A 13,829-nucleotide genomic window follows, 5' to 3' on the forward strand; every position below is an offset into this window, starting at 1 on the left:
AGAGGGGGTTCTAAGCAGAGGGACACCCTTGGAGTGTCCTGAGTGGAGGCCCCCAGGGTGTTTGGCTGAAGCTTATATTCTCTCTGTGGGTTCCCAAGAGCCCCTCCCTGGCTCGTTGAGTTGGCGCCTGGAGGGAGGTCAAGGTGCCTTGTCTCCCCTCACCTAGACATTGATGGTGCCCACCAGGGTATGTTGACATGGGATCCAGGGCCGAGCACAAATTTGGCAAAACCTGTTGGACCAAAGTCTTCATGGTAATCTCCAACCTTCTCATGGTGACCTCGAGGTGCTCGCATGTCACAGTCACAACATCAGACTCCTGAAGGGAATCTTCCATCCATTGCTCCAGCCCGCTGAGTGACTGCTGAATCTCTGCCTGATGTTTCACTGCCTGTTGTTGCATCTCCAACATTGAGTTGTTGGCCGCTCACAGAGGCTCATCACCTGACTCAGGCTCAGCAGCTGGCTAGTCTCCAGTAATCCTCTGAGTGCCAGGGACCTGGGCTGCCCCTACCTCCAATTGCTGTGGTAACACTAGAGTGAGGTTTCTGCAGTAGGTGAGCCTGAGCCTAATCTAGAGCTTAACCCCACCGAGGTGTGTGTCTCTGTGCTGGCAGAGAGTGCAAATGAGTGCAGTGGCGGTTCTTCCTCAGCTTTCTCATCTAATGTGGTTTGGAGTCAGGGGCTTACATTGGCCAGCCTTGTGGGCCTCGATCTATTGGTGCCTTTCTGAGAGAGGAGAGAATTTTAGTCCATGAACAGGCAGATTACAAGATTGCATGTCACTCATTGCGAATGTCAGGATGTGGTGAACACTTTTTTTTAATTCATTCATGGGATATGGGCGTCACTGGCTAGGCTACCAGCATATATTGCCCATCCCTAGTTGTCCTTGAGGAGGTGGTGGTGAGCTGCTTTCTTGAACCGCTGGAGTCCATGTGCGGTTAGGAAGAGAGTTCCAGGATTTTGACCCAGCAACAGTGAAGGTATGGCGATATATTTCCAAGACAGGGTGATGAATGGCTTGGAGGGGAACTTGCAGGAGGTGATGTTCCCATGTGTCTGCTGCCCTTGTCCTTCTAGATGGTAGTGGTCATGGGTTTTGAAGGTGCTGTCCAAGGAGCCTTGGTGAGTTCCTGCAATGCATCTTGTAGCTGGTACATACTGCTGCCACTGTGTTGGTGGTGGAGGGAGCGAATATTGGTGGATGGGGTGCCAATCAAGTGGGCTACTTCATCCTGGATGGTGTCAAGCTTCTTGAGTGTTGTGGGAGCTGCACACATCCAGGCAAGTGGGGAGTATTCCATCACACTGCTGACTTGTGCCTTGTAGATGTTGGACAGGCTTGGGGAGTCAGGAGGTGAGTTACTCAACACAGGATTCCTAGCCTTTGACCTGCTCTTGTAGCCACAGTGTTTATATAGCTAGTCCAGTTCAGTTTCTGGTCAATGGTAACCTCAGGATGTTGATAGTGGGGGATTCAGTGATAGTAATGCCATTAAATGTCAAGAGGTGACAGTTAGATTATCTATTGTTGGAGATGGTCATTGCCATGCACTTGTGTGGCATGAATGTTACTTGCCACTTGTCAGCCCAGGCCTAGATATTGTCTAGGTCTCGCTGTATTTGGACATGGACTACTTCAGTATCTGAGGAGTCACAAGTGGTGTTGAACATCGTACAATCATCAGTGAACATCCCCACTTCTGACCTTATGATGGAAGGAAGGTCATTGATGAAGCAGCCAAAGATGGTTGGGCCTAGAACATTACCTGGAGGAACTCCTATAGCGATGTCCTGGAACTGAGATGATTGACCTCCAAAAACCACAACCATCTTCCTTTGTGCTAGACATGACTCCAACCAACTCCAACTCATGGAGGTGTGATCCCGTACAAGGTTGCTGGGACAATCCTATCTCCCCTGCCCCACAGGAGCAATCCCTGTCCTATGCCGCGACCTGGACGGCATCCTCCTTGAATTGCGTGAGGGCTATTATGTCGGCTGTCCCTCCGAGTCTGGGATCTTTCATGCCTGTTGTGGGCAACCTTGCCCTGGATGAAGACAAAAGAAATGCATGTGATGAAAAGGGCTGGAGCAGAGATTGGGAAACATGCATGCCCCCTGTGACTGGTGAATCCTCCCCAGAAGGGGCTGAGGATAGAGTGTGGGCAGCATGATAGATCAGGTGATGATGTGGAATTTTCACTGAGAAAATCAGTGGCGATATGTGTACCCCGTTAATGGTTTGTAAGATCCCTAAGAGAGTAGCCCTTTGAATATATGATGCACTATGAGAATTTGATATTGGAGGGAACTGAAGGATAACTTATTCAGATGGAGCGGATGAAATCATTCATTCTCTTCCTACACTGGATAGCATTTTTGGCGTGGTGGCCAGCCATGCTCTCTGGAGCTGCCCTGGGTTAAAGCACATCCATACACTCACGCACTCCTCGTATCAATGCCTTGTGGGCATCAGGGCTGAAGCAGGATGCAGCCTTCTTTTTGTGGCTTGCTACCTTCTTTCTGTGGTCACCAGAAATCTCAACATGTCTCCTGAAAACAGGTGGGCTGGAGAGAGTGAGATGCATGTGTTCAGGTGGTATTTAAATATGGCACCTGGACCTTCAACCCTGTCAGGTAACGGTGGGGCAGATGAATCAGCTCCTGAGCCACCAGGTGATTCGGAGAGATACTCGCCTGTGTATAATTAATGAGCTTTCAAGCGCAGAATTGGATGCGACTTCCTGCCTTTCTGAGCAGCAGAAAACACGCCATAGAACCCCCCCAAAACTGTATTTTGTTTCAAAAATGGAAAATTCCGCCCACTTATATTTTATGACATTCTCCCTTCTGAAGGTTTTCCTGTACTTGCTAGAGACTCTTTTCAGAATATTGAGGTCACAATATATTTTGCTGGTTATGCATCCCATAACTAGGTCCAGATAGTTTTACTTGGCGAGCTGAGAGTTCTTGGCTTTGTTTTCAAAATGTATCAACTTACTTTTGATCCCATATTTTAGGTCTGTCTGCAATCTTTTATAATTTGAATCGTAATCCATTCCCCCACAATTCTTTCAATCCGCCCAATCTGTTCTAAATGGGAAGAGGTTGGGTACATACAATCCATCCCATGTTTGAGAGGCAGTATCTACCTTCTTTAACAAGAACAAACACAGATAGCAACTTTCTTGTTTTGACTCAGAGCTTGTAACAAGTCAGGCATTTTTTGCAGCAAAGAGGTAAGTTCACAATACTAGACCCCATCAACACAACATGCAACATGGTGAATGTTGCCTGAATTCAGAAGCCAGTTGGCAAAAAGCTGCATGGGCAGTCATTAGCCAAAGCTTGTGTGAATCAGCAGCACGCAAATGTATTGGCTGAGACTGCAAAACAGGGCAAGTAGTAATGGGGGCATACCTGGGAGCTGAGTGCACATGCTGAGTGTGAATTGCTGGAGTAACAATATCTAATAATATGGCCCAATTCTTGATGCAGTATGTTTTGCTGTATTGAACATATTCTACATTTAAAATATTTTTGAAAGATTGTGCTGGAATTATTCAGATTTTTTTCATTTGAGAGAATGTGCAGCATGTGATATCCTGCAGGGATTTATGCAATGAACTCACATTCTTCCAGCTCCAGTTACCATGGGAATTTGTTCAATCGAAGTTGGCCAATGCAGTATGCAACTGATGCTAAAACTATCCTACTGTAAAATATCTGTCTTGTTTGGATTAGGAAATGTTGGCCTCTGAATTGTCACTGGGACCTTGAAGGCATGGTCACTCTGGGACTGAATTGTTTAATTATAATTTCATTATCATTCATTCAAAGGAATACAAGAACAGATACACATGATTCAATCATCCTTATTGCCTAACTTTGCATTTCTGTTGGCATCTGCTTCTAATATGATTTAGTAAGATATCCAGAATGTTTGGTTTCTACAAGCTGGGTAGCTACACTGTGGTCACTGGTCCTAGCAGGTATGTAGATGGGCTATGAAAACAGAGCAGAGCCTTTGAAAATAAAAGCAAAGTAGTGTGGATGCTGGAAATCTGAAATGAAAATAGAAAGTGCTAGAAATGCTCAGCAAGTCTGGCAGCATGTGTGGAGTAAGAAATAGAGTTAAAATTTCACATCAAATGAATTCTTCTGAACTGAAGTTCTGAAGATGCTGCCAGACCTACTGAATATTTCCAGAGCCTTTGAAAATACTTTTTTGATAAATCCTCCATCTAGGTTTGATCCTGCATATCATAAGGTATGTCTTCCTCACACCAGGTTCCTTTGAGTTAACACTCCATATCTCCACTCCCTTCACTAAATACACACACTACAATAGCATACAAAGATCATAGGGTGTAGTGGGATCTACACATCCCAACATGCATTGGAACTTGCCATATATAGAATTTAAATGTATTTTTCAAGCTTTAACTTAAAATGCTAGCTGTTACTGGTGTTTTAATGAACAACCCTGTGATTTTGTTGGATAGCTAGATATCTTAGAAGAGGCAAACCACATTTAAAAGTGACCACCATTACCATCACAGTTTCACCTTGAGTTTTAAACCCAGCTGTGTTCACTACAACAGCATCTCATTAAAAGATTTAGGTGGTACAAACTAAAGTGGCAAAGTGACAGAGCAACCAGTACCAGAAACATAGAGTCCTCACAAGAGAAGCAAATTAGAGACCTTGCCTCTATTTTCCAGTTTCAGCCTTGGAGAAATGTCTTTCTTCCCTTGTGTTCCTAAGCTCCCTGCTCTTGGTGTCAAAACTTAATTTAGCAGCGCAGTTTATAAAACACAACTCTCAATAGAAAAGTGAATTTGAAATCATTTCTAAATCCTTTCTTTATTTTCTATCATGTATTTTTGCTACAGTTTCATTTCTGGAAACCTGTACATGATGAAAAAAATACAAGTCAAAAAAAAAGCCAATATATTACAATTGCATTTTTTTGGTAAATTATCTGTGGCACTACCCACCATCAGGTGACAGATTTTTTCATACATGTACAAATAAGATGGTTACAGAGTTGGGAGAGAGAATTCATACACTTGCTGCATGGAGCCACTGAGTGGTCAGAGGCGTTAATTATATCATGTCCATTGACATTAAGTAAACGTTGACAGAAAAGCATGGCCAAAAATTGTGACAAGAAATTTTTGGATAGAAGTACAGACACCACACAATAATATTAGTATTAATTAATAATATGCAAACAGAGAATATGTCCAAACTGATTCTTCTTATTTTGAAGAATGGCTGATCTGTCTCTATTTCCTTCTTGATATTTCCCCATGCTGTGCTCCTTCTCCGAACCAAGAGATTACTCTCAGGATTACTAATAACCCTGAAGGGCAGACTAGAGAATGGGCTCACTTGGAGTCTGATCTCCAACCATTTCTCATGGCCTGAAGAGAAACAGTTGGTATCTCCTCAGTGTTTCTCCCCACCTGATAGTGCAATATTGTCAGTATACTGTGTGATCACAAGTGTGAACCTGCCAACTCTTCTTCACAGTACAGTTTGTTGATATGCAACACATTGTACCAACTGCCATCTAAAAAGCAACAAAGAACTTACATTTATGTAGCACCTTGTATGATTTCTTAAGCCCCAAAGTCCAAAATTCATTGCAAATTATGGTCTCTCCAGTTAAGTAGCTTCATGTATTACATAAATTTTTTGGTGAAATGTGTCATGGTTAATCAGCAAAAAACTTGATTTAGTCTGAGAAGCTGGAAGCTGCATAAATTGCATAATATACAGCAAATTAATTGTAAATCTTATACTGCTATCACAAAACCTCAGAAATTTGATCACAAATTAAATATTGCACAGCATCAAGTGTCTACAAATTTCAGAAATGAATATTCCAAAGAACCTTCATCTGTTCTGTTTTGCAATTATTACTTCCATTGAGCTCTATGCTGCTCTTTGCATGTTTGATGGAACAGCGATTATACTTGAATAGGCAAAATCATTGTTGGATAAATTGCTGCAGTTGACACAGTGACCAGGTGTAGTGCAGGAAATTATTTTCCTGCTGTCAGTTTTTCTAGTTCAAGTTACTCACAATCTGATTTGGAATTAGGTTTTGCCTTCTCATACAGCATGCCAGTGTTAGGGAATTGTTGCATTTCCAAGGTCTTGTGCCCAAGAAGGATATGTTTTGAGATCATATAAAGGGATAGCCCAAGTTGATATTGCAATCATCACAACTAAAACACCGATTACATTAATAGCCCCTCCAGCTTTTACCTGAGAAAGAAAACAGGTTAGAAATGTACTTCCATTTTGAATTTGATCATTCTCAGTAAATCTATTCTTCACATTCATCTTAGGAAGTCATAGGAAGCTTATGACACAGAAAGAGACACTTGGCCCACTGTGTCTGTGCCATATTTTACTGAATCATTGTCTACCATGCATATTCAAAGACATTTGAATATGATACTGAATATCACTACATAGGGTAGTGCAGTTGATGTAGTCTATATGGATTTCAGCAAAGCCTTTGACAAGGTCCCACATGGAAAACTTATAAAGAAGGCAAATGCACATGGGTTACAGGGTAATTTGATAAGTTGGATTCAAAATTGACTTAGTTGTAGGAGACAATGACAGAAGGATGCTTTAGTGACTGGAAGCCAGTGTCCAACGGCGTACCACAGGGATCTGTGCTCAGTCCCCTATTATTTGTCATTTATATAAACAACGTAGATAACTAATGCGCGACATTAGTCGTCTCAATTTCTCTGCTCCTCTCACCCATTCTAACCTGTCTCTCTCTGAACTTACTGCACTCCATTCTCTCAGGTCCAACACTGACATTGTCATCAAACCCGCTGACAAGGGTGGTGCTGTTGTTGTCTGGCGCACTGACCTCTACCACGCGGAGGCTGAGCGTCAACTCGCAGACACTTCCTCCTACCTCTCCCTGGACCATGACCCCACCACTGAACATCAAGCCATTGTTTCCAGGACTGTCACTGACCTCATCTCCTCTGGGGATCTCCCTCCCACAGCTTCCAACCTGATAGTTGCCCAACCTCGGACGGCCCGCTTCTATCTCCTACCCAAAATCCACAAACAGAACTGCCCCGGTAGACCGATCGTCTCAGCTTGCTCCTGCCCCACAGAACTCATTTCTCGTTATCTTGACTCCCTTCTCTCTCCCCTTGTCCAGTCCCTTCCCACCTACATCCGTGATTCCTCTGACACCTTACGTCACATCAACAATTTCCAGTTCCCTGGCCCCTACCGCTTCCTCTTCACCATGGACGTCCAATCCCTCTACACCTCCATCCCCCACCAGGATGGTCTGAGGGCCCTTAGCTTCTTCCTCGAACAGAGGCCCGAACAATCCCCATCCACCACTACTCTCCTCCGTCTGGCTGAACTTGTTCTCACGCTGAACAATTTCTCCTTCAACTCCTCTCACTTCCTCCAAATAAAAGGTGTGGCTATGGGTACCCGCATGGGCCCCAGCTATGCCTGTCTCTTTATGGGGTATGTGGAACATTCCTTGTTGCAGTCCTACTCCGGCCCCCTTCCACAACTCTTTCTCCGGTACATCGATGATTATTTCGGTGCTGCTTCATGCTCTCGTCAGGACTTGGAAAAATTTATTAATTTTGCTTCCAATCTCCACCCCTCCATCATTTTCACGTGGTCCATCTCTGACACTTCCCTTCCCTTCCTTGACCTCTCTGTCTCAATCTCTGGTGATAGACTGTCCACCAATAACCATAACAAACCCACCGACACCCACAGCTATCTCGACTACAGCTCCTCACACCCCACTTCCTGTAAGGACTCCATCCCATTCTCTCAGTTCCTTCGCCTCCGTCGCATCTGTTCCGATGATGCTACATTCAAAAACAGTTCCTCTGACATGTCCTCCTTCTTCCTTAACCGAGGTTTTCCACCCACGGTCGTTGACAGGGCCCTCAACCGTGTCCGGCCCATCTCCCGCGCATCCGCCCTCACTCCTTCTCCTCCCTCCCAGAAACATGATAGGGTCCCCCTTGTCCTCACTTATCACCCCACCAGCCTCCGCATTCAAAGGATCATCCTCCGCCATTTCCGCCAACTCCAGCATGATGCCACTACCAAACACATCTTCCCTTCACCCCCCTTATCGGCATTCCGTAGGGATCGCTCCCTCCGGGACACCCTGGTCCACTCCTCCATCACCCCCTACTCCTCAACCCCCTCCTATGGCACAACCCCTTGCCCACGCAAAAGATGCAACACCTGCCCCTTCACTTCCTCTCTCCTCACCGTCCAAGGACCCAAACACTCCTTTCAAGTGAAGCAGCATTTCACTTGCATTTCCCCCAACTTAGTCTACTGCATTCGTTGCTCCCAATGTGGTCTCCTCTACATTGGAGAGACCAAACGTAAACTGGGCGACCGCTTTGCAGAACACCTGCGGTCTGTCCGCAAGAATGACCCAAACCTCCCTGTCGCTTGCCATTTTAACACTCCACCCTGCTCTCTTGCCCACATGTCTGTCCTTGGCTTGCTGCATTGTTCCAGTGAAGCCCAACGCAAACTGGAGGAACAACACCTCATCTTCCGACTAGGGACTTTACAGCCTTCCGGACTGAATGTTGAATTCAACAACTTTAGGTCGTGAGTCCCCTCCCCCATCCCCACCCCCTTTCTGTTTCCCCCTTCTTTTTTTTTTCCCCAATAAATTATAAAGATTTTCCTTTTCCCACCTATTTCCATTATATAAAATAAAAAAAAAAAACCCACTAGAGCTATACCTTGAGTGCCCTACCATCCATTCTTAATTAGCACATTCGTTTAGATAATATCACCAACTTTAACTTTAACACCTATGTGTTCTATTGTACTATTGTTGTTGACATCTTTTGATGATCTGCTTCTATCACTGCTTGTTTGTCGCTACAACCACACCAACCCCCTCCACCTCTCTGTCTCTCTATCTCTCCACCCCCCACACACACACCTTAAACCAGCTTATATTTCAGCTCTTTCCTGGACTCGAACTCAAGTTCTGTCGAAGGGTCATGAGGACTCGAAACGTCAACTCTTTTCTTCTCCGCCGATGCTGCCAGACCTGCTGAGTTTTTCCAGGTAATTCTGTTTTTGTTGTAGATAACTATGTTGGGGGTAAGATTAGTAAGTTTGCGGATGACACAAAGATTGGCTGGGTGGTTAATAGTGATTGTCTTGGGCTACAGGAAGTTTTGACGGGATGGTCAAATAAGCAGATAAGTGGCAGATGGAATTTAACCCTGAAAAGTGTGAGGTGATATATTTTGGAAGGAGTAATTTGACAAGGAAGTATTCAGTGAACGGCATGACACTAGGAAGTTCTGAGGAACAAAGGGACCTTGGCCTGTGTGTCCATAGATCTCTGAAGATGGAGGGGCATGTTAGTGGGGTGGTGAAAAAGGCATATGGGACACTTGCCTTCATCAGTCGAAGCACAGATTACAAAAGTAGGGAGGTCACATTCGAATTGTATAGAACTTTGGTGAGGCCATAGCTGGAGTAGTGTGTGCAGTTCTAGTCGCCACATTATAGGAAGGATGTGATTGCACTGGAGGCGGTGCAGAGGAGATTCACCAGGATGTTGCCTGGGATGAAACATTTAAGTTATGAAGAGAGGTTGGATAGACTTGAGTTGTTTTCGTTGGAGCAGAGAAGACGGAGGGGCAACCTGATCGAGGTGTACAAGTTTATGAGGGGCATGGACAATGTGGATAGGGAGCAGCTGTTCCCCTTAGTTGAAGGGTCAGTCACGAGGGGACATAAGTTCAAGGATAGGAACAGGAGGTTTAGGGAGGATGTGAGGAAAAACATTTTTACCCAGAGGGTGGTGAGGGTCTGGAATGCACTGCCTGGGAGGGTGAGGGAGGCAGGTTTCCTCACATCCTTTAAAAAGTACCTGGATGAGCACTTGGCACATCGTAACATTCAAGGCTATGGGTCAAGTACTGGTAAATGAGATTAGGTAGGTAGGTCAGGTGTCTCACGTGTAGGTCCAGACTCGATGGGCTGAAGGGCCTCTTCGGCACTGTGAAATTCTGTGATTCTGTGATTTTGTGAAATTAAGTGACTTTCCCAAATATTGACTGAAGTTAATAAGATTGCATGTACTGTCAGGATTTAAAAAAAATCATTCATGTGTTGTGGGCATTGCTGGCTAGACAAGCATTTAATCACCCATCCCTAATTGTCCTTGTGAAGGTGGTGGTGAGCTGCCTTCTTGAACTGCTGCAGTCCAAGTGGTGTAGGTACATCCACAGTGCTGTTAGGGAGGGAGTTCCAAGATTTTGACCGAGTGACAGTGAAGAAACGACAATATATTTCCAAGTCCACAGGTGGTGCTGTTTCCATGTGTCTGCTCTGCTGCCCTTGTCCTTCTAGATGGTGGTGGTCATGGGTTTAGAAAGTCGTGTCTAAGGAGCCTTGGTGAGTTCCTGCAGTGCATCTTGTAGATGGTACACACTACTGCTACTGCATCAGTGACAGAGGGAGTGAATGTTTGTGGATGGGGTGCCCATCAAGTGGGCTGCTTTGTCCTGGATGGTATCAAGCTTCTTGAGTGTTGTTGGAGCTGCACTCATCCAGGCAATTATCCATGCAATTGGCTTATTTCTTCAACTTTTCCTCTCCTGAATTTGTTGACTCCCTTGCTGTGGCAAAAATTCCTTAATGCTCTTTCACTTCTCTCCCTCTGCATCTTCCTCCCACACTATGGCTCAATATCCTAACTTGCACCTCAGCCTCTGAATGTAGAGTACTGGCAGAATTGTCACCTGTAATGGCCTTCCAATTCAAAATTACTGACTGAAATTCATCTGTCTAGCTGCATATTTCTCTATTTTCCAATGATCTGTTCAAGACCTACCTCTACAACATTGGTCACTCCCACTAAATACTCTGCAAATATCCCACATGGTGCCTGATTACACTGTTCTGCTTTGTGAAGCTTCATAGGATATATCATTGCTTTAAGGACACTCAATAAGTGTTGCTCCCATTACTAATCAAAATGACGACTTTAAAACAGGGAGTGTTTCATACACAAGCATGGCATAAACCAATTATAAGATGTTATCATTATAATTTGCATCTAAAATGGTGTGATGTATTGCTATTTGTGTATGTACATTTTGAAGGTAAAAGCAAAAACTGAAGTTGCTGATCATCACCAAAATCAAAATGATTTCCCTGCTGCTGCTGAAAAAAGTATTGAAACAATTGTGATAATTATGTAAAAATTGGGTTAATTGTATAAATGTCCTTTTTCGGCTCTATCATGTTAAAATAGTAGTGTTTACAATGTTCTGTATCAATAGACTTGTAAATTTTGTCAAACATTCTCTGGTGCATACATATTGATCAACATTTGGCTGGCAGAACTCTAAATTCAAGTCTTTAACAACATTACTGGAAACCTTTATTTCAGGATGGTTGAGTAGGTAAGGACTTTGTGTGCCTGTCGAGCTAAATGCAGAATAGAAATAATTGTTCAACAACATTTCCCCTGCACCTTTAATCAGTTTCTTGTGATGAGGAAAAAAATTAAGTTTAGGCATTGGGTCCTTTGATCCTTCGTAATTTTGCTGTTTTCAATTTCCTGGAATGTTCCTCTTTTTCTGTCTTTAACTTTGAGGACTCTTAATGGTATTTATGGGATTACTGATGGTGCATTGCACGTCTTTGGGCATTTTATTAATTATTTAACCTCTTTGGATTTAATTTCTTCAAATAATGAATTTATATTAATTTTCATGTTTGAATTAATCAAATGCACTTCTTAATCTCAAGGTCACATGTATTTGAGTATGAACATTAAGGTCTATAAGTTTGAGCATGCTCTAACTCCGGGAATTATGGGATCACAGCTGAATGAATAGGCCTGGGGCACATGTGATATTAGCCCAATGGGCCCTGAGGCCCAATGATCCACAAACACCTAATAGCTATCAGCAGGTGGCTAATCGGAGAAGTGGAACCAAAGATTGGGCCACTATGATTCCTGCAATGGCCATCAGGATTTTGTTTTCCAAAAATATATTTTATTTATTAAATTTGTATAAGTACATAATATAATTCCAAATTTAAACTGTTGTGCAAAGTGCAATACAGCATATGAGGTGTCTTACAACACTTGATACTACACGTTACATTTACAATGTACTTGTAAATTTTGTCAAACATTCTCTGGTGCATACAGCCCGAGGGATGTTACCCCTCATTATGTTATGGCGGGATGGCTTTAGATTGGTCTTTCCCCATTGAGCCTTTGCAACACTGCCTCAAACTTTACTGTGTTCCTCAGCATGTACTCCTGGGTCTTGAAATGGACCAGTCTCTAACACACGTTTGTAAATGGCTGTTTATACTTGAAGACCAGCAAGTTTCAGGCATACTAAAAAAGTAACCTTCACAGAGTTGATGGTCCTTCAGCAAAAGCTGATATTTACCTCAGGGTGCATCCCTGGGAACAACCCGTAGAACAGAGTCCTGCATTACGGAGCTGCTTCGTTTGAACCTCCACAAAAATCACTGCATGTCTTTCCAGACCTGCTTTGTAAAGGCACATTCTGGAAAAAGGTGGGTGGGAGCCACCACAGCCCTTGCAAGGGCGATGTACAGAGGTGGTGAAGCTCAGGCCGTGCACAAAGGGTCTGACAGGGAGGACCCATTCCACCACCAACCAATCTATGTCTTGGTGATTATTCTGCCAAATGACTTTGACAGTCTACTCATGGAACCATCCGACAGGATGCAGCATCTGCTTTTCCCACAAAGCCTTGAGGACGTTACGTGCAGACCACTCCCAAAGCCTGATGTGGACTTGAAGTCAAAGGGGTTCTTCTGCACAAACTTTTCATGAGGGACAAGTAGTATGGCATGGTCTGACTAAATGGACCATTCTGCAGCAGCATGGTCAGAACCATCCTTTGCAACACTGGGGTGGGTAGAAGCTCAGCAAGTAGTGACACTTGGTGTTGGCATGCCGAGGGTCTACACACAGCTTGATGCGGCCACTCACAAATATGGCCATCAGGATGAGGGTGATGTTGGGTATGCTTTTTCCATCTTTGTCTAGAGGTATGTACATCATGTCTCTGTGGACACAGTCCACTTTGGATCTCCAGATAAAGTGGAGGATGGTTCAGGTGATTACAATGATGCAGGAAAGGGTTATGGGTGAAAGCTGCAGCACCGAGAGCACCTCACACCACGTGACCAGGTTCTCACCCGCAATGGAGAGGAAGCATCACTCCCACATGCCCAGCTTCTGTTTCACCATGACTATACACTCATTTTAGTTTCTGGCAGATGCCCTGGGCCCCTCCAAATATCCCCAGCACCTTCAGGTAGCCTAATCTGACTGTAATGGGGACAAAGGATCAGTTGACCCATTTGCCAAAAAACATGGCCTTGTTCTTGCTGCAATTTGCTTTGGCTCCAAATTTCAGTTTGAACTGGTCACAGAAACTGATCAGCCTGCGAACGGACAGCGGATCCAATCAGAAGATGGCAACATTATCCATATACAGGTCAAAGCCTCCCTGAGTGCCTTCATTGCCTGGGATTATCAATCCTCTTAAGTCTGAATCCTTCCTGAAGAAATTAATTCATGAAAGGTTTGATACAACACATGAACATGGCAGGAAAGAGAGGTCAACCCTGCCTGACTGCAGATTTGATCTGATTCCCATGCCCACTGATTGAAACTGTGCTGATGTTTGCATAGACCAATTGGAACCATTTGCAGATTCCCTCCCCAAACTCCATTTTGGACA

The 13,829-nt window shown here is 44.1% G+C and overlaps 1 protein-coding gene across 1 annotated transcript in view; it reads right to left on the reverse strand.

The window, feature by feature from the left end:
* Positions 1–6,147: 6,147 nt before the first annotated feature.
* The window catches only part of slc13a1 (solute carrier family 13 member 1), a 71,828-nt gene continuing 64,146 nt past the window's right edge, over positions 6,148–13,829 (reverse strand). Inside the window, 1 exon segment of the mRNA XM_041215644.1 lies at positions 6,148–6,285. Coding sequence (XP_041071578.1) covers positions 6,148–6,285 — 138 coding nt within the window.

Source organism: Carcharodon carcharias, chromosome 21 (genome assembly GCF_017639515.1).
Source record: "Carcharodon carcharias isolate sCarCar2 chromosome 21, sCarCar2.pri, whole genome shotgun sequence".
Taxonomy (NCBI): Eukaryota; Metazoa; Chordata; class Chondrichthyes; order Lamniformes; family Lamnidae; genus Carcharodon; species Carcharodon carcharias.